The 22,911-nt window shown below is 51.2% G+C and overlaps 1 protein-coding gene across 1 annotated transcript in view; it reads left to right on the forward strand.

Moving 5' to 3' along the window:
- Positions 1-11,531, forward strand: part of LOC132381382 (protein-glutamine gamma-glutamyltransferase K-like) — a 42,332-nt gene extending 30,801 nt beyond the window's left edge. Inside the window, 3 exon segments of the mRNA XM_059950747.1 lie at positions 470-630; positions 9,436-9,572; positions 10,129-11,531. Coding sequence (XP_059806730.1) covers positions 470-630; positions 9,436-9,572; positions 10,129-10,273 — 443 coding nt within the window. The 3' untranslated portion in view covers positions 10,274-11,531.
- The last annotated feature ends 11,380 nt before the right edge of the window (positions 11,532-22,911 follow it).

Below are 22,911 nucleotides of genomic sequence, written 5' to 3' on the forward strand. Positions count from 1 at the left end.
ATGGGTGGGTGACACTGATTCCTGGGAATGGTCAAATGTCAAAGTTGAAGGATGGGTTGGGGTCAGAGTTGAAGGGATGTTGACTCCTGGGGCCTGAGGAGCAGGTGTGATGACCCTGGCAAGAGCGAGGGGTCGAAGATGAAGGCAGCTGAACCCTGGGGGAGGGTCAGGGGTCAGAGATGAAGACAGTCAAAGCCCTGGGAAGTGTCAAAGTTTGGAGATGGTGTATGACCCCTAGGGAAGGTCAGGGGACAGATCTGAATGTGCTCACCCCTGGGAAAGCTATGGAGTTAGGGATGAATATGCTGACCCCTGGGAAAGGTCAGAGTTGAAGATGCACTGGCCTCCAGATGTGTCCGGTTTAGGGGTTAAGTGTGCTGGCACATGTTAAGGGTCACGCGGGTCAGAGATAAAGGTGCACTGACCTTTCTTTTCAACCCCCCCCCCCCCCCCCCAACCGGCCTGGCAGAGATGGAGGTGAAGCTGGATTTCAGACAGGACGAGTACCTGGAGCAGCTGGTGGACCAGGCGGCCATGATGTTCACAGTCACCGGGAGAGTCCGTGAGACGGGAGAGCCCATTGTCCACCAGCTCAACTTCCGGCTCCGGACCCCCGACCTGGTCGTCACCGTGAGTGTTGGCCTGTCCGTCCCTGTACCCCACCTCCGCCACCGCAATCCCCCATCCCCCCACCACCGTCCACAATCCCCATCCCCCCACCACTGTCCACAATCCCCCATCCCCCCACCACCGTCCACAATCCCCATGCCCCCACCACCGTCCACAATCCCCCATCCCCCCACCACCGTCCCCAATCCCCCATCCCCCCACCACCGTCCCCAATCCCCCATCCCCCCCACCACCGTCCACAATCCCCCATCCCCCCACCACCGTCCCCAATCCCCCATCCCCCCACCACCGTCCCCAATCCCCCATCCCCCCCACCACCGTCCACAATCCCCCATCCCCCCCACCACCGTCCACAATCCCCCATCCCCCCCACCACCGTCCACAATCCCCCATCCCCCCCACCACCGTCCACAATCCCCCATCCCCCCACCACCGTCCACAATCCCCCATCCCCCCACCACCGTCCACAATCCCCCATCCCCCCACCACCGTCCACAATCCCCCATCCCCCCACCACCGTCCACAATCCCCCATCCCCACACCACCGTCCACAATCCCCATCCCCCCACCACCGTCCACAATCCCCCATCCCCCCCACCACCGTCCACAATCCCCCATCCCACCACCACCATCCCCCATCACTCCACCACCGTCCACAACCCCCCATCCCCCCACCACCGTCCACAACCCCCCATCCCCCCACCACCGTCCACAATCCCCCATCCCCCCACCACCGTCCACAATCCCCCATCCCCACACCACCGTCCACAATCCCCCATCCCCCCACCACCGTCCACAATCCCCCATCCCCCCCACCACCGTCCACAATCCCCCATCCCCCCCACCACCGTCCACAATCCCCCATCCCCCCACCACCATCCACAATCCCCCATCCCCCCCACCACCGTCCACAATCCCCCATCCCCCCACCACCGTCCACAATCCCCCATCCCCCCACCACCGTCCACAATCCCCCATCCCACCACCACCATCCCCCATCCTCCCACCACCATCCCCCATCACTCCACCACCGTCCACAACCCCCCATCCTCCACCACCGTCCACAACCCCCCATCCCCCACCACCGTCCTCAATCCCCCATCCCCACACCACCATCCCCCATCCCCCCCACCACCGTCCACAATCCCCATCCCCCCACCACCGTCCACAATCCCCCATCCCCACACCACCATCCCCCATCCCCCATCCCCCCACCACCGTCCACAATCCCCCATCCCCCACCACCGTCCACAATCCCCCATCCCCCACCACCGTACACAATCCCCCATCCCCCCACCACCGTCCACAATCCCCCATCCCCCCACCACCGTCCACAATCCCCATCCCCCCACCACCGTCCACAACCCCCCATCCCCCACCACCGTCCACAATCCCCATCCCCCCACCACCGTCCACAATCCCCCATCCCCCCACCACCGTCCACAATCCCCATCCCCACACCACCGTCCACAATCCCCATCCCCACACCACCATCCACAACCCCCATCCCCCCACCACCGTCCACAATCCCCCATCCCCACACCACCGTCCACAATCCCCCATCCCCCCACCACCGTCCAGAATCCCCATCCCCACACCACCGTCCACAATCCCCTATCCCTCCACCACCGTCCACAATCCCCCATCCCCCCCACCACCGTCCACAATCCCCCATCCCCCCACCACCGTCCACAATCCCCCATCCCTCCACCACCGTCCACAATCCCCCATCCCCCCACCACCGTCCACAATTCCCCATCCCCCCACCACCGTCCACAACCCCCCATCCCCCACCACCGTCCACAATCCCCATCCCCCCACCACCGTCCACAATCCCCATCCCCCCACCACCGTCCCCAATCCCCCATCCCCCCACCACCGTCCATAATCCCCATCCCCATCCCCACACCACCATCCCCCATCCCCCCCACCACCGTCCCCAATCCCCCATCCCCACACCACCATCCCCCATCACTCCACCACCGTCCACAACCCCCCATCCCCCACCACCGTCCACAATCCCCCATCCCCCCACCACCGTCCACAATCCCCCATCCCCCCACCACCGTCCACAATCCCCATCCCCCCACCACCGTCCACAATCCCCATCCCCCCACCACCGTCCACAATCCCCCATCCCCCCACCACCGTCCACAATCCCCATCCCCACACCACCGTCCACAATCCCCATCCCCACACCACCGTCCACAACCCCCATCCCCCCACCACCGTCCACAATCCCCCATCCCCCCACCACCGTCCACAATCCCCCATCCCCCCACCACCGTCCACAATCCCCTATCCCTCCACCACCGTCCACAATCCCCCATCCCCCCCACCACCGTCCACAATCCCCCATCCCTCCACCACCGTCCACAATCCCCCATCCCTCCCACCACCGTCCACAATCCCCCATCCCCCCCACCACCGTCCACAATCCCCCATCCCCCCACCACCGTCCACAATCCCCCATCCCTCCACCACCGTCCACAATCCCCCATCCCCCCACCACCGTCCACAATCCCCCATCCCCCCACCACCGTCCACAACCCCCCATCCCCCACCACCGTCCACAATCCCCATCCCCCCACCACCGTCCACAATCCCCATCCCCCCACCACCGTCCCCAATCCCCCATCCCCCCACCACCGTCCACAATCCCCATCCCCACACCACCATCCCCCATCCCCCCCACCACCGTCCCCAATCCCCCATCCCCACACCACCATCCCCCATCACTCCACCACCGTCCACAACCCCCCATCCCCCACCACCGTCCACAATCCCCCATCCCCCCACCACCGTCCACAATCCCCCATCCCCCCACCACCGTCCACAATCCCCATCCCCCCACCACCGTCCACAATCCCCCATCCCCCCACCACCGTCCACAATCCCCATCCCCCCACCACCGTCCACAATCCCCCATCCCCCCACCACCGTCCACAATCCCCATCCCCCCACCACCGTCCACAATCCCCCATCCCCCCACCACCGTCCACAATCCCCATCCCCACACCACCATCCACAACCCCCATCCCCCCACCACCGTCCACAATCCCCCATCCCCCCACCACCGTCCACAATCCCCCATCCCCCCACCACCGTCCACAATCCCCATCCCCACACCACCGTCCACAATCCCCTATCCCTCCACCACCGTCCACAATCCCCCATCCCCCCCACCACCGTCCACAATCCCCCATCCCTCCACCACCGTCCACAATCCCCCATCCCCCCACCACCATCCACAACCCCCATCCCCCCCACCACCGTCCACAATCCCCCATCCCCCCCACCACCGTCCACAATCCCCCATCCCCCCCACCACCGTCCACAATCCCCCATCCCCCCACCACCGTCCACAATCCCCCATCCCTCCACCACCGTCCACAATCCCCCATCCCCCCACCACCGTCCACAATCCCCCATCCCTCCACCACCGTCCACAATCCCCCATCCCCCCACCACCGTCCACAATCCCCCATCCCCCCACCACCATCCCCCATCCTCCCACCACCATCCCCCATCACTCCACCACCGTCCACAACCCCCCATCCCCTCCACCACCGTCCACAATCCCCCATCCCCCCACCACCGTCCACAATCCCCCATCCCCCCACCACCGTCCACAATCCCCCATCCCACCACCACCATCCCCCATCCCCCCACCACCGTCCACAATCCCCCATCCCACCACCACCATCCCCCATCCTCCCACCACCGTCCACAACCCCCCATCCCCCACCACCGTCCACAATCCCCCATCCCCCCACCACCGTCCACAATCCCCCATCCCCCCACCACCGTCCACAATCCCCATCCCCCCACCACCGTCCACAATCCCCCATCCCCCCACCACCGTCCACAATCCCCATCCCCCCACCACCGTCCACAATCCCCCATCCCCCCACCACCGTCCACAATCCCCCATCCCCACACCACCGTCCACAATCCCCCATCCCTCCACCACCGTCCACAATCCCCCATCCCCACACCACCGTCCACAATCCCCATCCCCCCACCACCGTCCACAATCCCCCATCCCCCCCACCACCGTCCACAATCCCCCATCCCCCCACCACCGTCCACAATCCCCCATCCCACCACCACCATCCCCCATCCCCCCACCACCGTCCACAATCCCCCATTTTCAAACGTACTAACCCTGCCTTGTACCTGCTCGTACAGATGACAAACAGCAATGGTCCCAGCCCTGAGCCCTGGGGAACACCATTAGTCACGGGGTCTCCAGTCTGAGAAACAATTTCCCACCCTCTCCCTCTGCTTCCTTCCATTGAGCCCATCGTGCGTCCAGTTGTCCAGCTCCCTCTGTGATTGAACCTTCCAGAGCAGCCAGCCATGTGGGACCTTATCAAAGGCTTTACTGTGAGGTCCACGTCTACCACCCTGCCCTCATCGATCCTCTTGGTCACTCCCTCAAAACCCCTCAGTCACATCCATGGTCTGTGACCTCTAACCCACCCTGCCCTCATCCGTCCTCTTGGTCACTCCCTCAAAACCCCTCAGTCACATCCATGATCTGTGACCTCTAACCCACCCTGCCCTCATCGATCCTCTTGGTCACTCCCTCAAAACTCAGTCAGATCCATGATCTGTGACCTCTAACCCACCCTGCCCTCATCCGTCCTCTTGGTCACTCCCTCAATACTCCTCAGTCAGATCCATGATCTGTGACCTCTGACCCACCCTGCCCTCACTGATCCTCTTGGTCACTCCCTCAAAACTCAGTCAGATCCATGATCTGTGACCTCTAACCCACCCTGCCCTCATCCGTCCTCTTGGTCACTCCCTCAATACTCCTCAGTCAGATCCATGATCTGTGACCTCTGACCCACCCTGCCCTCATCCATCCTCTTGGTCACTCCCTCCAAACTCCTCAGTCACATCCATGGTCTGTGACCTCTGACCCACCCTGCCCTCATCCATCCTCTTGGTCACTCCCTCAAAACCCCTCAGTCACATCCATGATCTGTGACCTCTAACCCACCCTGCCCTCATCGATCCTCTTGGTCACTCCCTCAAAACTCAGTCAGATCCATGATCTGTGACCTCTAACCCACCCTGCCCTCATCCGTCCTCTTGGTCACTCCCTCAATACTCCTCAGTCACATCCATGGTCTGTGACCTCTAACCCACCCTGCCCTCATCCGTCCTCTTGGTCACTCCCTCAAAACTCAGTCAGATCCATGGTCTGTGACCTCTGACCCACCCTGCCCTCATCCGTCCTCTTGGTCACTCCCTCCAAACTCCTCAGTCACATCCATGATCTGTGACCTCTGACCCACCCTGCCCTCATCCATCCTCTTGGTCACTCCCTCAATACTCCTCAGTCACATCCATGATCTGTGACCTCTGACCCACCCTGCCCTCATCCATCCTCTTGGTCACTCCCTCAATACTCCTCAGTCACATCCATGATCTGTGACCTCTGACCCACCCTGCCCTCATCCATCCTCTTGGTCACTCCCTCAATACTCCTCAGTCACATCCATGATCTGTGACCTCTGACCCACCCTGCCCTCATCCATCCTCTTGGTCACTCCCTCAATACTCCTCAGTCACATCCATGATCTGTGACCTCTGACCCACCCTGCCCTCATCCATCCTCTTGGTCACTCCCTCAAAACTCAGTCAGATCCATGATCTGTGATCTCTGACCCACCCTGCCCTCACTGATCCTCTTGGTCACTCCCTCCAAACTCAGTCAGATCCATGATCTGTGACCTCTAACCCACCCTGCCCTCATCCGTCCTCTTGGTCACTCCCTCCAAACTCCTCAGTCACATCCATGATCTGTGACCTCTGACCCACCCTGCCCTCATCCGTCCTCTTGGTCACTCCCTCCAAACTCAGTCACATCCATGGTCTGCGACCTCTGACCCACCCTGCCCTCATCCGTCCTCTTGGTCACTCCCTCAAAACTCAGTCACATCCATGATCTGTGACCTCTGACCCACCCTGCCCTCATCCATCCTCTTGGTCACTCCCTCAAAACTCAGTCACATCCATGATCTGTGACCTCTGACCCACCCTGCCCTCACTGATCCTCTTGGTCACTCCCTCAGTCACACAGTGAAGGGCCAGCTCTCCCTGGCTGACCCCTGTCCTGTAGACTTTATCCCCTACAGCAACTCAGCAGTCGTTAGACTCACAGGCCCTTCGGCCCACCAACCTACTCCCAGATCAATCTGACCCTTCCCCCCCTACACCCTCCGTTCTTCTTTCATCCTTGTGCCCAAGAGTCTACTAAATGCCCCTAACATACTTGCCTCTACCCCCAGCCCTGGCACTGTATTCCAGGCACGCACCATTCCCTGTGTGAAAAAAAAATCCACCTCTGACATCTCCCTTAAATTCTCCTCCACCCACCTTTAAAGGTTGTCCCCGGTACTGAGCACCGCCACCCTGGGAGAAAGGCGCTGGTTATCCACTGAATCAGCTTGTACAGCTCCATCAAGTCTCCTCTCATCCTCCTTCACTCCAAGAAGCAAAGTCCTCGCTCTCTCAAACTTCCCTTGGAAGACACCCTCTCTAATCCCGGCAGCATCCTGGCGAATCTCCTCCGCACCCTCTCTAATCCCGGCAGCATCCTGGCGAATCTCCTCTGCACCCTCTCTAATCCCGGCAGCATCCTGGCGAATCTCTTCCGCACCCTCTCTAATCCCGGCAGCATCCTGGCGAATCTCCTCTGCACCCTCTCTAATCCCGGCAGCATCCTGGCGAATCTCTTCCGCACCCTCTCTAATCCCGGCAGCATCCTGGCGAATCTCTTCCGCACCCTCTCTAATCCCGGCAGCATCCTGGCGAATCTCCTCCGCACCCTCTCTAATCCCGGCAGCATCCTGGCGAATCTCTTCCGCACCCTCTCTAATCCCGGCAGCATCCTGGCGAATCTCCTCTGCACCCTCTCTAATCCCGGCAGCATCCTGGCGAATCTCCTCTGCACCCTCTCTAATCCCGGCAGCATCCTGGCGAATCTCCTCCGCACCCTCTCTAATCCCGGCAGCATCCTGGCGAATCTCCTCCGCACCCTCTCTAATCCCGGCAGCATCCTGGCGAATCTCCTCTGCACCCTCTCTAATCCCGGCAGCATCCTGGCGAATCTCCTCCGCACCCTCTCTAATCCCGGCAGCATCCTGGCGAATCTCCTCCGCACCCTCTCTAATCCCGGCAGCATCCTGGCGAATCTCCTCCGCACCCTCTCTAATCCCGGCAGCATCCTGGCGAATCTCCTCCGCACCCTCTCTAATCCCGGCAGCATCCTGGCGAATCTCCTCCGCACCCTCTCTAATCCCGGCAGCATCCTGGCGAATCTCCTCCGCACCCTCTCTAATCCCGGCAGCATCCTGGCGAATCTCCTCCGCACCCTCTCTAATCCCGGCAGCATCCTGGCGAATCTCCTCTGCACCCTCTCTAAAGCTTCCACCCCCCCTGCCCCCATAATGAGGTGACCAGAACGAAACACAGTTAGGTGTGGTCTAACCGGGGCTTAATCGAGCTGCAACATTACCTCACGGCTCCTGAACTCAATCCCCTGGCTAATGGAGACCAACACACCGTCCGCCTTCTTAACCACCCTAGTTGGTGAGTGTGCCCGCAGGAAAATGAATCTCAGGGTTGTACGTGGTGACGTACTATACGCACACTCTGATTAGAACATGCACCGTCAACTCTGTCGACTTGCACGGTAACTTTAAGTGATCAGTGGGCATAGACCACAAGATCCCTCCGTTCCTCCACATTGCTAGGAATTCTATCGTTATCCCTGTACTCGGCTTTCAAGTTGGACCTTCCAAAGTGAATGGCTTAAAACTTTTCTGAACTCCACCTGCCACTTCTCAGCTCTGCATCCTGTCAGAGTCCACAACGCCACCACCCTTCCTGTCATCTGCAAACTCGCACCTCCGCTTCCTCATCCGAATCATTCATAAAAATCACGAAGAGTCAGGGTCCCAGCAGAATATCACGTCACCCACCTCCGGGCAGAGTATCCTCCATCTGTGGGCAAACCAGTTCCCAGTCTCCCTGGATCCCCTGCTTCCTGACTTTCTGAATGAGTCTACCGTGGGGAACCGTAACTAAACTCCATTGACGCTGCTCTACCTCCTCCAATTTGCTTTGTCACTTCCTTGAAAATGACCTCCAGGGTCGTGAGGCGTGAGCTGCCCCTCACGAAGGGGCAAATCTCACAAAGTTTGGGGGACTCTCTCCCAATCAACTGTGCTTGGAAATCCTCTCTCGGAGAATGCCCTCCGATAATTTGGTCAGCACCAGAATGAGGGTCTCTGGTCTATAATTTCCAGGATTATCCCTATGACCTTTCTTGGACAAAGGCATAACATTTGCCACACTCCAACTCTCTGGTACTGTTCCTGTGGCAAGTGGGGACACAAAGTTTGTCTTGAATACCCCAGAAATCTTGCTTCCCATAATAACCTTGGTTTTATCCCGTCTGGTCCCAGGTACTTCTCTATCTGGATGTTTTCAAAAGTTCTACCACATCCTCTTCCTTAACATCGGCATGTCTCGACACATCAGCCTGTTCTACACTGTCCTCAAATTCGTCAAGCTGCTTCTCCTTCAATATTGAAAGTCTGTTCCTATTCTTGCCTGAGGCTGTGGTGGGAGGTGGGGGAGTTGCGGTCACTGCCCTGTGGAAGTCTCCGCCCTGAAACACCGGCACGAGATCCCCCCCCCCCCCGGCTTCAGCCCCTCTGCACCAATGACGAGACGACGAGGGCATCTCTGGGTTTTAACGCACCTTCTTTCCTCCCAATCCAGCCGCTGGGTGAGGCCGTGGTGGGGAAGGCGATGAAGGTGGAGGTGCGTCTAAAGAACCCCCTGCCCATCCCCCTCTCCGGGGTGGTCCTACGGTTCGAGGGGGCTGGCCTCCAAGGTCCGAAGGCCTACAAAGTCGGGTGAGTGGCGGTGGGGAGGAGGGGGAGGTGGTTGTGTGGAGGGAGGAGGAGGGGATGTGGAGGAGTGGGAAAGCGATGAGGTGGAGGAGGAGGGCGAATGTGGAGGATGGTGAAGGGGAGGAGGTGGTAGGGAGGTGTGTTTAAGATGAGGAGCAAGGTGGGGGGAGGAAGGGAGAGGTGGGACAGAAGGGGAGAGAATGGCATTGAGGGAGGGGCTGGTTGGATTGCTCAGTGGGTGAGGATTGGGATGGGAGAAAGGGTCTGGGCTGTCTCCCCTCTCTCTGTCCCCATCACACTTCTCAACTGTCACTCCCTCCAGTCCCCCCCCACCCTCCTCTTCTCCCTCCTTTCCCCTATCGTCCCTCCTCCCCTAGTCCATCGCTCTCCCCCTCTACTGTTTTGTCTTCCCTTCCCTCTCCCCACACCCCTCTAGCCCTCTCTCCTCCTCTCCCCTCTGACCTCCCTCTCTCCTCTCCCCCTCTCCCTTCGTCTCCCACTTTCTCACTCTCCCCCTCTCTCTCACTCCATCACTCACGGTGCCTCTCCCTCTCCCCAGGAGCGTGCCCCGGCAGGGGACGGTGACAGTGACGGAGACCCTCTTGCCCTGCCGGCCGGGCCATCGGAAGTTGGTCTGCAGCCTGGATTCACCGCAGCTGACTCAGGTGCACGGCGTGGCCGAGCTCGAGGTCCGGGAAGCCTGAGGAGGAGAGGGGCGCGTGTAGGACTGGGAAGGGTCCCGGCCGCAGCAGTGCGGGGCCAGGAGCCCGAGAGACGTACGGCCGGCACCCTGCGATGTGACTGCGTCCGGAAGCACTTTTCAAGGGTGGGGCCCGTGCAGCTCGACTGCCCTACCCCCACCTCCCCCCTCCCACATATCCGGGCTTCAGCCCGAATTTCAGTGTCTGACTAGTGTTTAGCTGTCCGGTCCGTGAGTACCTGTCTCTTTGTGCAGTTGCTCAGGACCGGTTGTTTTGTCCGCGGATTTTCCAATAAAATCGATTCAGCAAGTTCAGATGTTGTATTGTGTTCTGTCTCAGTTTCCCCACTTGCAGACCCAGTCAGTCCGCAGTCTCCATCAGCCCCCTGCTCGACTCACTTTACACCCGTGACCGTGTGGCCAAGCACAGCTCCAGTGCCATATCCCAGTTTGCTGACGACACACTGTCATAGGACAAGTCAAAGGTGGTGACGGATCAGCCTACAGGAGGGAGATTCAAAGTCTGGCTGAGTGGTGTCAAAACAACAACCCCTCACTCAGTGTCCGCAAGACTGGCGGAAACCAGCGGTCCATCAGCCGGTCCTCATTGGTGGACCAGAGTGAGAGGATCGTTACTGTTCAGAGGACCTGTCCGGGCCCAGCATGTAACAACAATTACAGAAAAACACAGCTGTGTCTCTTAAAGGTTTGTAAAGATTCGGCATGACATCTAAAACTTTGACAAACTTCCATAGACGTGTGGAGAGTATATTGACTGGCTGCATCACAGCCTGGTATGGAAACACCAATGTCCTTGAACAGAAAATCATGCAAAAAGTAGTGGATAGGGCCTACTCCGTCACAGGTAAAGCCCTCCCTACCAACATGGAGCATTCTGTCAGGAAAGCAGCATCTGCCATCAGGGACCCCCACTGCCCAGGTCAGGCTCTCTTCTCACTGCTGCCATCAGGAAGAAGGCACAGGAGCCTCAGGACTCACACCACCAGGTTCAGGAACAGTTATTACCCCTCAACCATCAGGGGATAACTTCACTCAACTTCATTGAAATGTTCCCAGAACCAATGGACTCACTTTCAAGGACTCTTCATCTCATGATCTCGATATTTATTGTTTCTTTATTAACTATTATTATTTCCTCTGTATATATTTGCAGTTTGTTGTTTTTTGCTCACTGCTTGAACACCAAAGTTGGTTCGGTCTTTCATTGATTCCATTATGATTATTATTCTATTATAGATTATTGAGTACACCCACAAGTAAATGATTCTCAGGGTTGTATGTGGTGACATAAATGTACTTTGATAATCAATTTACTTTGAAATTTGAATCTTTGCATGCCTCAGGGCAATGGTCGGACTCGGAGTGAGGCTCTCTCTGCACCGTCCCCTCACACACTCCCGGGGTCAGACACAGAGTGAAACTCCCTCCACACCGTCCCATCACTCACTTCCGGGGTCAGACACAGAGTGAAACTCCCTCCACACCGTCCCATCACACACTCCCAGGGTCAGACACAGAGTGAAACTCCCTCCTCACCGTCCCATCACACACTCCCGGGGTCAGACACAGAGTGAAACTCCCTCCACACCGTCCCATCACACACTCCCGGGGTCAGACACAGAGTGAACCTCCCTCCATACCGTCCCATCACACACACCCAGGGTCAGACACAGAGTGAATCTCCCTCCACACCGTCCCATCACACACTCCCGGGGTCAGACACAGAGTGAATCTCCCTCCACACCGTCCCCTCACACACTCCCGGGGTCAGACACAGAGTGAAACTCCCTCCACACCGTCCCATCACACTCTCCCGGGGTCAGACACAGAGTGAAACTCCCTCCTCACCGTCCCATCACACACTCCCGGGGTCAGACACAGAGTGAAACTCCCTCCACACCGTCCCCTCACACACTCCCGGGGTCATACACAGAGTGAAACTCCCTCCTCACCGTCCCATCACACACTCCCGGGGTCAGACACAGAGTGAAACTCCCTCCTCACCGTCCCATCACACACTCCCGGGGTCAGACACAGAGTGAATCTCCCTCCACACCGTCCCATCACACACTCCCGGGGTCAGACACAGAGTGAATCTCCCTCCACACCGTCCCATCACACACTCCCGGGGTCATACACAGAGTGAATCTCCCTCCTCACCGTCCCATCACACACTCCCGGGGTCAGACACAGAGCGAAGCAAGAACTTGTGAACCGTGTGTTCCTGCCAGGGTGAAGGGCGAGAGTCACAGCTCTAGGAAACCCTGGTTGCTGGGAGATATCAAAGCTCTGAACAGGAGTAAGGGAAGGATACATTGGCTGAAGGTACTGAGGAACAAACAAATCCTCCGATCGTATAGGAACTGAGGGAGTGCACTTAGGAGGGGGAGAAGGAGGGTACGAGATCGACTGGCAGACACAGTTAGAGGATGATCCCAAGATATTTGACAAGTGTCATAAAAGGGCAGGTAGCCAGAGCACAAATCTATGAAGATCAGTATTGGCGTTTGGGTGTGGTACCATTGGAAGAGAGCGGTATTTTTAATGAATAATCCTCAGTTTTTACTGTGGAGAAGATTGTGGAAGCTGAGGAGTTGAGACAAATGAGTTGTGAGGTGTCAGATCATGGAAATGCCCCAGGTGGTGGTACTTACCAAGGAGCATTTAAACATCCAAACATTCTCAGAGCCTAACCACGGAGGAAGTTCCAGAGGTACCTGCTTCACCTTTGGCCGCGGGTGAAGTTCCGCAGGACCGTTAATGTTTCGCTGTGATCCGAGGAGGGGGTGAAAGACAAGCCAGGGAAGCACAGGCCGATGAGTCTCAGATCGATTATGGGAGGGGGATCTGAAGGACGGGGTCTATCAACACTATGATATACAAACTCATTATGGATAGAACGTACAGCTTTGTGTGTGGGAAGCCTTGTCTGACAGGCCTGTTGTCTTATTTTACCCCAGAAAGGAGACCAACAGGACAGTTGAAGGTAGGGCAGTGGACACTGCGTGTACGGACCTCGTCTCAGGTCAGTAGAATCAGTCTCAGGTAGCGGTGAGTGAAGCCGCCCATGGCCGTTGGTTGAGAGGTAATACTGTTCCTGAATCTGGTGGTGTGGGACCTGAATCGCCTCTACCTGCAGCCCCCTGTAGTGGTACCTCCAGAGCTGGCCTGGATGACCATCAGACATAGGAACAGAATTAGGCCATTCGAGTTGGCTCATCATGGGTGATTTACTCTTCCCTCTCAACCTCACTATCCTGTCTCCCCCTCCAACAACCTTAGACACCCTGACTAATCAAGAACCTGTGAACCTCTGTTTTAAATAATCCCCAATGAGTTGGTCTGCACAGCCGTCTGTGGCAATGAATTCCACAGACTCATCACCCAGACTTTGGCCTGTTTTATCATCTGCTTCCAATTACCCCGAACATTTACCTTAACAATCGACCTCAACATCTTACTAATCACTGACATCAGGCTAACCGGCCAATATTTTGTTGTCTTTTGCCTCCCCCCCCTTTAAAGAATAGAGTGATATTTGCAAATTTCCAGTCCTCTGGAACCATTCCAGAATCTAGTGATTCTAGAAAGATCATTAATAATGTCTCCACACCCAATCTGTTCAACCTCTTCTTTCAGAGCCCTGGGGTGTAGCCACCTGGTCCAGGTAGTTTATCTACCTTCAGACTTTTCAGCTTCCGAAGCACCTTCTCCTTAGTAATGACAATGACTCTCACTTCTGCCCTCGACTCTCTTGAATTTCTGGCCTTCTGGTAATGTTCTCAACAGTGCAGACCGCACAAAATATTTCAAGAGTTTGCCTGCCATTTTTTTGTCCACCACCTCCACCCCATCACTACTCTCCAGTGTCAGTGTCCAGCGGTCTGATATCCACTCTCTCTTCTATTTCACTCTTCATATGTCTGACGAAACTCTTTGCATCCTCTTTGATATTATTGGCTAACCTTTCTTCATATTTCACCTTTTCTCATTGCTTTCTTAGTTTCCTTATGTTGGTTTTGAAAAGCTTCCCAAAGCTGCAGCTTGGCACTAATTTTTACAATATAATATGCCCTCTCTTTTGCTTTTATGCTGTCCTTGACTTCCCTTGTCAGACACGGTTGAGTTACCCTCCCATTAGAATACTTGTTCTTCTTTGGGATGTATCTATCCGCTCCCTTCTGAGTTCCTCCCGGAAACTCCAGCCCACACTGCTAGGCCATTGTCTTAGCGTGCTCTTCCATAAGGAACAGGAGAAGAATTAGGCCATTCGGCCCATTGAGTCTGTTCCGCCATTTCACCACGGCTGATATATTATCCCTTTTAACCCCATTCTCCTGCCTTCTCGACGTAACCTTTGACACCCTGATTAATCATGAACCTATCAACCTCCCCCTCAAATACTGTATACCCAATGACTTGGCCTCCACTGCTGTCTGTGGCAATGAATTCCACAGATTTATCACACTCTGACTAAAGACCTTTTCCCTCCTCTCTGTCATAAATCCTTCAATTCTAAGGCTGTGCCTCCGGATGCTAGACTCCCCCACTGTAGGCAGCATTCGACAAGTTTCAATGAGTTACCCCCTCATTCTGCTAAATTCCAGTGAGTACAGGTCCAGAGCCATCAAGCATTCCTTATACGGTAACCCTTTCATTCCTGGATTCATTCTCATAAACCTCCTCTGGACCCTCTCCAATGCCAGTGCATCTTTTAGGTAAGGGACCCAAATCAGCTCACAAGACTCCAAGTGCAGTCTGACCAATGTCTTATAAAACTGGGTATCATATCTCTGTTCTTATATTCTAGTCCTCTCGAAATGAATGCTAACATTGCACTTGCCTTCCTCACCCCTGACTCAACCTGCAAATCAGCTTTCAGGGAATCCTGCACGAGAACTCCCAAGTCCCCTTGAACCTTAGATTTTTGGATTTTATGTCAATTTAGAAAGTAGTCCACACCTATTTTTCCTTCTGCCAAAGTGCATGATCATACATTTCCCTACACTAATTCTATCTGGCACTTCTTTGCCCATTCCCCCAATCTGTCTGACTCCTCCTGCAGAACCTGGCTTCCTCAACACTACCTGCCCTTCCAGCTAACTTTGTATCATCCGCAAACTTGGGTCACAAAGTCATCAATTCTTTCATCCAAATCACCAACAAATGTATAATGTGAAAAGAATCTTGAAAGATCAGTACTAATGCCTCCACAATCTCTTCGGCCACCTCTTTCAGAACTCTGGGTGTCCACCATCTGGTCCAGGTGACTTATCTACCTTCAGACCTTTCAGTCTGCCAAGCAGTTTCTCTTGGCAAGTAAAAGCAACTTCTGCTCCCTGACACTCAAAGTTCTGGCATACTGGTAGTGCCTTCCAGCGCAAAGACTGATGCAAAATACAAATTTAGTAAGTATTTCTCTGCTCCCCCATTACTACCTCTCCAGTGTCATTTTCCAATGGTCCAATATTTACTCTTGTCTCTTCTTATGTATCTGAAAAATATTTTTGTATCCTCTTTGATATTATTGGCTAGCTAACCATATTTATTCTTCTCTCTCTTTATGGCTTTTTTTTATTTGCTTTCTGTTGGCTTTAAAAAGCTTTCCAATCCTTTACTGTCAGCAAAGTTTACTATTGCTGATTAGACAGACCCTTGTATTTGATTTAATTACTTTATTATGTGATCACGGAGACCCGCTAAGAGACTCAGCTAAAGTGAGCACCGGCATGTCTTTTATATCGTAAAATACATGTTCAGCAGTCTTCAGGGCTTGGACCTTATCAAAAAGGTTCTGGGTGTTTCCATACCTTACACAAAACTAGACATGGGGTCCCCGCATGCACAATCAGAACACCATTAGCTAGAAGAAACCAAGCCATTAGTCATGTAGACTTGAAGGTTAAGGGGTTCACCTTACTCACAACATCTGTGTATTTTCAGTTCTTCATTTCTAACAGATCTTATTGCTAATTAATACAAATAGACAGACCCCCATTGGCTTCCTACCCTGCTATTTTGTTAACGCTTAATTCTTGGGCTTAAATTTCTTCCACGTCTACCTTCCCACCAAATTTTGTTAAGTTATATGCCCTCCCTTTCCCTTTTATGCCAGCCTTAACTTTCATTGTCAGCTACAGTTGCCTCATCCTCCTCTGGGATGATCTTTCCTGTGCCTTCAGAATTCCCCCCCAAGACACCAACCATTGCTGCTCTGCCATCAGCTCTGCAAGTGCTCCCTTCCAATGAACTTTGGTCAGATCCTCTCCCATGCCTCTTAATTCCCTTTACTCCACTGTACTACTGGTATATCTGACTTTAGCTTCTCCCTCTCAAACTGCAGGGTGAATTCTATCTTATTATGATCTCTGCCTCCCTCCTAAGGGTTCCTTCACCTTAAGCTCACTAATCAAATCTAGGTTCAAAATTCAAAGTAAATTTGTTATCAAAGTACCATATAAAGCCCTGTGATTCATTATCCTGTGGGCATACTCAATAAATCCAAGAACTATGACAAAATCAATGAAAGACCACACCAACAAGGTGGATGACCATTGTGCAAAAGGCAACAATTGGTACGAATAAATAATAAAAGAAAAAAAATAAACAAGCACTTATTTAATAGATATACCCACTCCAAACACACATAATATTCAAAACCCAATAGGTGAAAAACACCAGAAATACATTTAATTAAAAGAGGAAATTGAAAGACAATAGAACATGAACAGGGTTTACTTTGTCCAAATAGTAATATCCAGAACTTGTACAAATCCAAAGTCACTACACAATAGAATTAAGCAATTAGGACTATACAACAATATTTAAGTAATTCTTCAGAAAGCCACAATACCAAACACCACTAGATCCTAGCAATTGAGAAATGAGTGTGCTCGGGTTGTACCAGTTTGAGCTGAGAAAAAAAAACAATTCATAATAATCAAAAATTGTATTAACTGTTAATATTCTCAACAATATTCTATTATCTCAATATTTAGGAAAATTTGAAACATTTGAAGAACTACACACAATAACATACTGCGCAGCATTAATGGCAGTGCAACGCAATGGCTCCAAAGTAGAGACACTCAGAATAGAAACCCAAAACTGAGAAATGATATGAGAACACCAAAATGGCAGAAGAGATTAAGAAACAAAATTGAAACCTTAAGAGCAGAAATAGCCCACCTAATGGAGTATAAGATGCATAATCCATGCAAGAAAGTTAAGAGAGAAGATAAAGAAATACTAAGGAAACATAAGGTCCATACAAGATACAATCAATTCAACAAAAGTTCTGTAGAATTTATAGATACACTAAAACAAAAGTTTGGTGCATACAAAGCCAGACTAAATAGATACATGAAATGCACAAAGAAAACAAAATGATCAGTTCAGGAATGGTGAAGAAGGTTTATACAAGACATTGAAACTAAATTCAACACACCAAAATGTCCCCAACCCCAGCAGAGAATTACCAACAAACACAGAGATAATGAACTTTTGGTCTGATCTCTGGTCAAACAGGACAACACACGACCAAAAAGCAAGCTGGATTAGGGAGGGAAAAGACTGCACTCACACAATTGAAGAAATGCAAACACCTGAAGTTACACAAGTTTCTGCATGAAAGAGGTGATAAAAATACCCACAACTGGAAAAGTACCAGCAGTAATAATATTCATAATTACTGGTATGAAAATTTACTCGCCTTCAACATACTTATCGATACATATCAACAAATTTCTTAAAAATCCTGAAAAAGTGCCCGAATTTATGACAGAAGGAATCTCCTAAAGGACAAAACACAAATGACCCATCAAAGTATCGTTCTATTACTTGTTTACAAATTATATATAAAATTGTGACATCATGAATCTCACAACCAATCACCACTCACTTACATAACCACAATACACTCACAGAAGATCAGAAAGGTTGTCGTATGGATATGAAAGGATGTGAAGAACAACTGATAATAGATTCCGTAATTCTTGATCAGGCCCGGTGGAAATCTTTCATGTTGCAATATTGATCAGATAAACATTTGATTCTGTCCCACACTCATTGTTAATATATATCAACTACACACAATTCTTGCAAAATTCCTACAACATTTGATGAAGCACTAGCGTACTATAATCAGTCTAACCACTAACAACCAAAAAAAGAACAAACACCGTTACCAAAATAAACCGAGGCATTTTCCAGGGCAATTCTCCAAGCCCACTATGGTTTTGACCAACTTTAAACCTGCTCTCTAATTTACTGATTCAGACAAAAACAGGGTATCAAATCAGGAACTACCAACTGAATTATACTTCAACACTCATGGACAGTTCTAAATTATACACTCTATCATCAGTAAAGCTAAAACAATTAATCCAAATAGTAGAACTATTTTCTAAAGATATAAACATGAACTTTGGACTGGATAAATGCAGAACATTAAACATAAAGAAAGATGCAATAGAGCTAATCGAAGACAAAACAGAGCAGAAGGATATAATACAGCCGATGGGTAAATATCAAACATACAAGTACCTGGGGTATCAGCATGCAAAGAAAATATATCACAATGCAATAAAGGGGAAACTTTTGACAGAATTTACTTCAATGCTTCAGAAAATCAGCTGAACAGAGCTGAACAGTAAAAATATAACAAAGGCAATCAATACTTCCGCTGTACCCATAGTAATGTATTCTTATGGCATAATATTTTGCTCTAAAACCGATCTGGAAAACTTACAAAAGAAAAACAAGAACTGAAATTACAAATTTTAGAAATCACCGTGTAGACTGGAACACTACCTAGGACAGGAGGAGGAAGAGGAATAACAGACATAACTATTTACACAACAGTCAGATAAAACCTCAGGATATATTTTCATCAGTAAAAACAGGATTCAGCACTCCATATGCAATTCTGATAGACACCACTAAACTTAAATGAAAGCACAACCCTGCATGGAAGGCAGTCCCGTGATCTGAGCAGATTAGATGTCGACGAGGAAGCGTTGAATGCTTGGCGCAGAGTTGGAAACCTCTTCCCACAAATAGAAGGGTTCCTTGTGGCATTAGTGGATCAGGTGATTAACTCAGAAAATATCAAAGTACATAATAAAAGACCAACAAATTCATGATGATAAATGTAGAAAATGCCAGGAGAAACCAGAAACAATCCAACACATTACAGGATCCTGTAGCGGTTTAACTCAATCTGATTACTTACACCATCAACTGGCAAACATCATTCACCAAAATCTTGCTTTAAAATGCAAACTCATAAAAGAAACCATACCTTACTATAAATACAAGCCTGGTCCTGCTTAAGTGTCAGAGTCCTATAAGTTATATTATGACCAATCCGCTATTACAGATAGAATAATCTGTAATAATACAGGATAAACGTACTCTCTAGATACAGACCTGTATCAGTATCAGCGAGCTCCAACATGCACTTTTGACTTTTTCCTTAAAATGGGCCCTTTTTCTTTACTAACCCTATATTCAGATTAAGATTTATAAAGTTCAATCATTTAATTGCATCAGGTGACCTGTCAGATATTTTGTGCTGTGGATTTGTAACCAGGCCACACATCACACAACATCCACACAAATGAGATTTCTCAGTCTGGCGGGGCCAGAAGTTGTCCTCCCCTAGATGAACATGTGCTGGCCGAGCCTGAGGGTTACAACTAGTTTTCAGAGAACAATAGTATTGAATGGTTCTTCACGTACCTCCCGATCCAGAATTGCCATTTGCCTAGTGGACTCAACCAGAAGCTGTTCTAAAAAGCCATCTTGTAGGCATTCTACAATTTCTCTCTCAGCACCGACCTGATTTTCCAATCTACCTGCATATTAAAATCCCCCCATGACGATCACAACACTGCCCTTTCTATCTTCCATTGTAATTTGTAACTCACATCCTGGCCACTGTCCCATCAGGGTCTTTTACCCTTGCAGTTTCTTGACTCTACCCACAAGGATTCTACATCTTCCAATCCTATGCCATTTTTTCTAAAGATTTGACTTCATTTTTTTTTACCAACCGAGCCACCCTACGCCTCTGCCTGTCCTTTCAATACCATGTGTATCCTTGGATGTTAAACCCCCAACAATGATCATCTTCCAGCCATGACTCAGCGAAGCCCACATCGCATCCGTCGATCTCTAACTGTGCTTCATGATCATCCTCCTTATTCCACATACTGTGTGTATTCAGATATATCACCTTCAATCTTGTATTCATCACCCTTTTCGATCACTCTAACTGCAATTTTGTCCTATCATCTGCCTGTCCTTTCCTCTCAGCCTCACTACAGATCTAGTTGTATACCAATTGCCCCATCCTCAGCCCTATCACTCCAGTTCCCATCCCTCCCTGTCAAATTAGTTTAAACCCTCCCCAACAGTTCTAGCAAACCCACCCACAATATTGGTCCCTTTTGGGTTCAGGTATAACCCATTCTTTTTGTACAGGTCATACTTTCCCCAGAAGAGATCCCAATGATCCAGAAATCTGAAATCCTGCCCCCTGCACCAATTCCTAAGCCACACATTCATCTGCCAAATCATCCTATTCTTACCCTCACCGACACATGGACAGGCAGCAATGCAGAGATTACTACCCTGGAGTTCCTGCCTTTCAGCTTTCTGCCTAAACCTCTACAATCTCTCCTCAGGACTCCCTCCTTTTTTCAACTTATGTCATTGGTACGAATATCCTGCAACTTAGAGGTGACTACCTCACTGTAGATCCTATCTATCACCTCCTCATTTACCCATCTGAGCTGAAAGTCAACCAGCTGCAGCTCCAGTTCCTTAACATGGTCTCTAAGGAGCTACAGCTCAGTGTACTTCAGCCAAACGTAGTTGTCAAGGAGGTAGGAGGTCTCCCAACCAAGAGCAGACCACTACCTCCAGACCCAAGCTTTGTACTAACAGAAAACAAAATGCTAGAAACTTACTTAGTTACTCAGAACCCCCGGCTGTGCTTGGCCAAGCCTGTTGAGGTCATCCAAAGCCTGACCAGTCCAACACCGGCCCATTCCAACCATGGCCACGCTAGCCTCACCTCCCTTCTCTTTATTGGCCCCGTGCTGATTGCAGCCTGCCGAAAAGAGCTGAAAGCACTGGAGCTCTTTTTAAACCTCGTTCTGCATCACCAATGAACAATCTCTCATGCTGATTGCAGCCCGCTGACATCGACTTTGGCCAGCTCCTCTCTCATGCATCTGTAAAACTGATACATCTGACTTTAGCCTCTCCTTCTCAAATTGCAGAATGAATTCCATCATATTATGAACACCCCACCTAAAGGTTCCTTTATCTTAGGCTCCCTAATCAAATTTGGTTCAATTCACAACACACAATCCAGAATTATTTTTTTCCCTTAGTGGGCTCAACCACAAACTGCTCTAAAAAGCCATTTCATTGGCATTCTACAAATTCCTTCTGTTCCGATCCAGCAGCAAACAACTTGATTGTCCCAATCTCCCTGCATATTGAAATCTCCATGACGATCACAACACTGCCCTTCTCACATGCCATTTTCTATCTCCCTTTCAGTTTCCTAACTCTACCCACAAAGATTCTACACCTTCTGATCCTAATTCACCTCATTCTCAGTATTTGTTTTTTTACCTCTGCCTAGCTGCCAGTCCTTTCGATACAATGGACGTTAAGCTCCCGTGGTGCCACTCTAGTATAGTGGTTAACATGGTGTTATTACAGCCAGGGGCCTTCTGAATTTTGGAATTTAAATCTGGGGCCATACGCAAGGAGTTTTTAACTCTCCCCATGACTGTGTGTGTTTCCTCCAGGTGCTCCGGTTTCCTCCCACAGTGCAATTCCACACTGGTCAGGAGGTTGACTGGCCATTGTAAACTGTCCTGTGATTAGCCCACGTTAAGTAGGTGGGTGGCTGGGCCCGTGGTTCTTTGTCCCATATTGCATTTTCAAATAAACAGATACATAGTCAGACACAAGAAAACCTGCATTGGCTGGAAATCCAGAGCAACACACTCACAATGCTGCAGGAACTCAGCAGGTCAGGCAGCATCCATAGGAAGGAGTACACAGTCAACATTTCGGACCGAGGGCCTCCGGGTCCTGACGAAGGGTCTCGACCTGAAACATCAGCTGTTTGCTCTTCTCCAGACAGATGAATGATTGAATAATCAAACACACACGTAAATAAATGAGTTCTTTGATGATGGATACTGCTTTCTGTGTATGTGCTTGGCTCCATCGAAAGCTCAAATTCAGGCTTACTGTCATTAAAACGTACCCACATATACCTCCAGACGATGTAACTTTCCTCCCGGACCAAGCCTTTGAGATAGTCTCGTACCCCCTGGATTTGTGCTTCTCTGTCATTTCCCTGACTTGAACACTCTTTTGTCTTCATTTTGGTTGGATCTGTTGAAAATCTACCGTAACTGTTGGACCTTACAGAGAAGGGGTAGTTATTCATTGAAAACAGGTGATCCTCCAATTTTCCACCTCAATAAATTGGGCGAGTTACTATTGTACATCACACCTGATATAGTGTTGTAATTACGAAGGAGATGAATACTTTATCAGTCTCTCAATTTTTGGCTTTTAAGTTTTAGA

This window comes from Hypanus sabinus, chromosome 26 (genome assembly GCF_030144855.1).
Source record: "Hypanus sabinus isolate sHypSab1 chromosome 26, sHypSab1.hap1, whole genome shotgun sequence".
Lineage (NCBI taxonomy): Eukaryota > Metazoa > Chordata > Chondrichthyes > Myliobatiformes > Dasyatidae > Hypanus > Hypanus sabinus.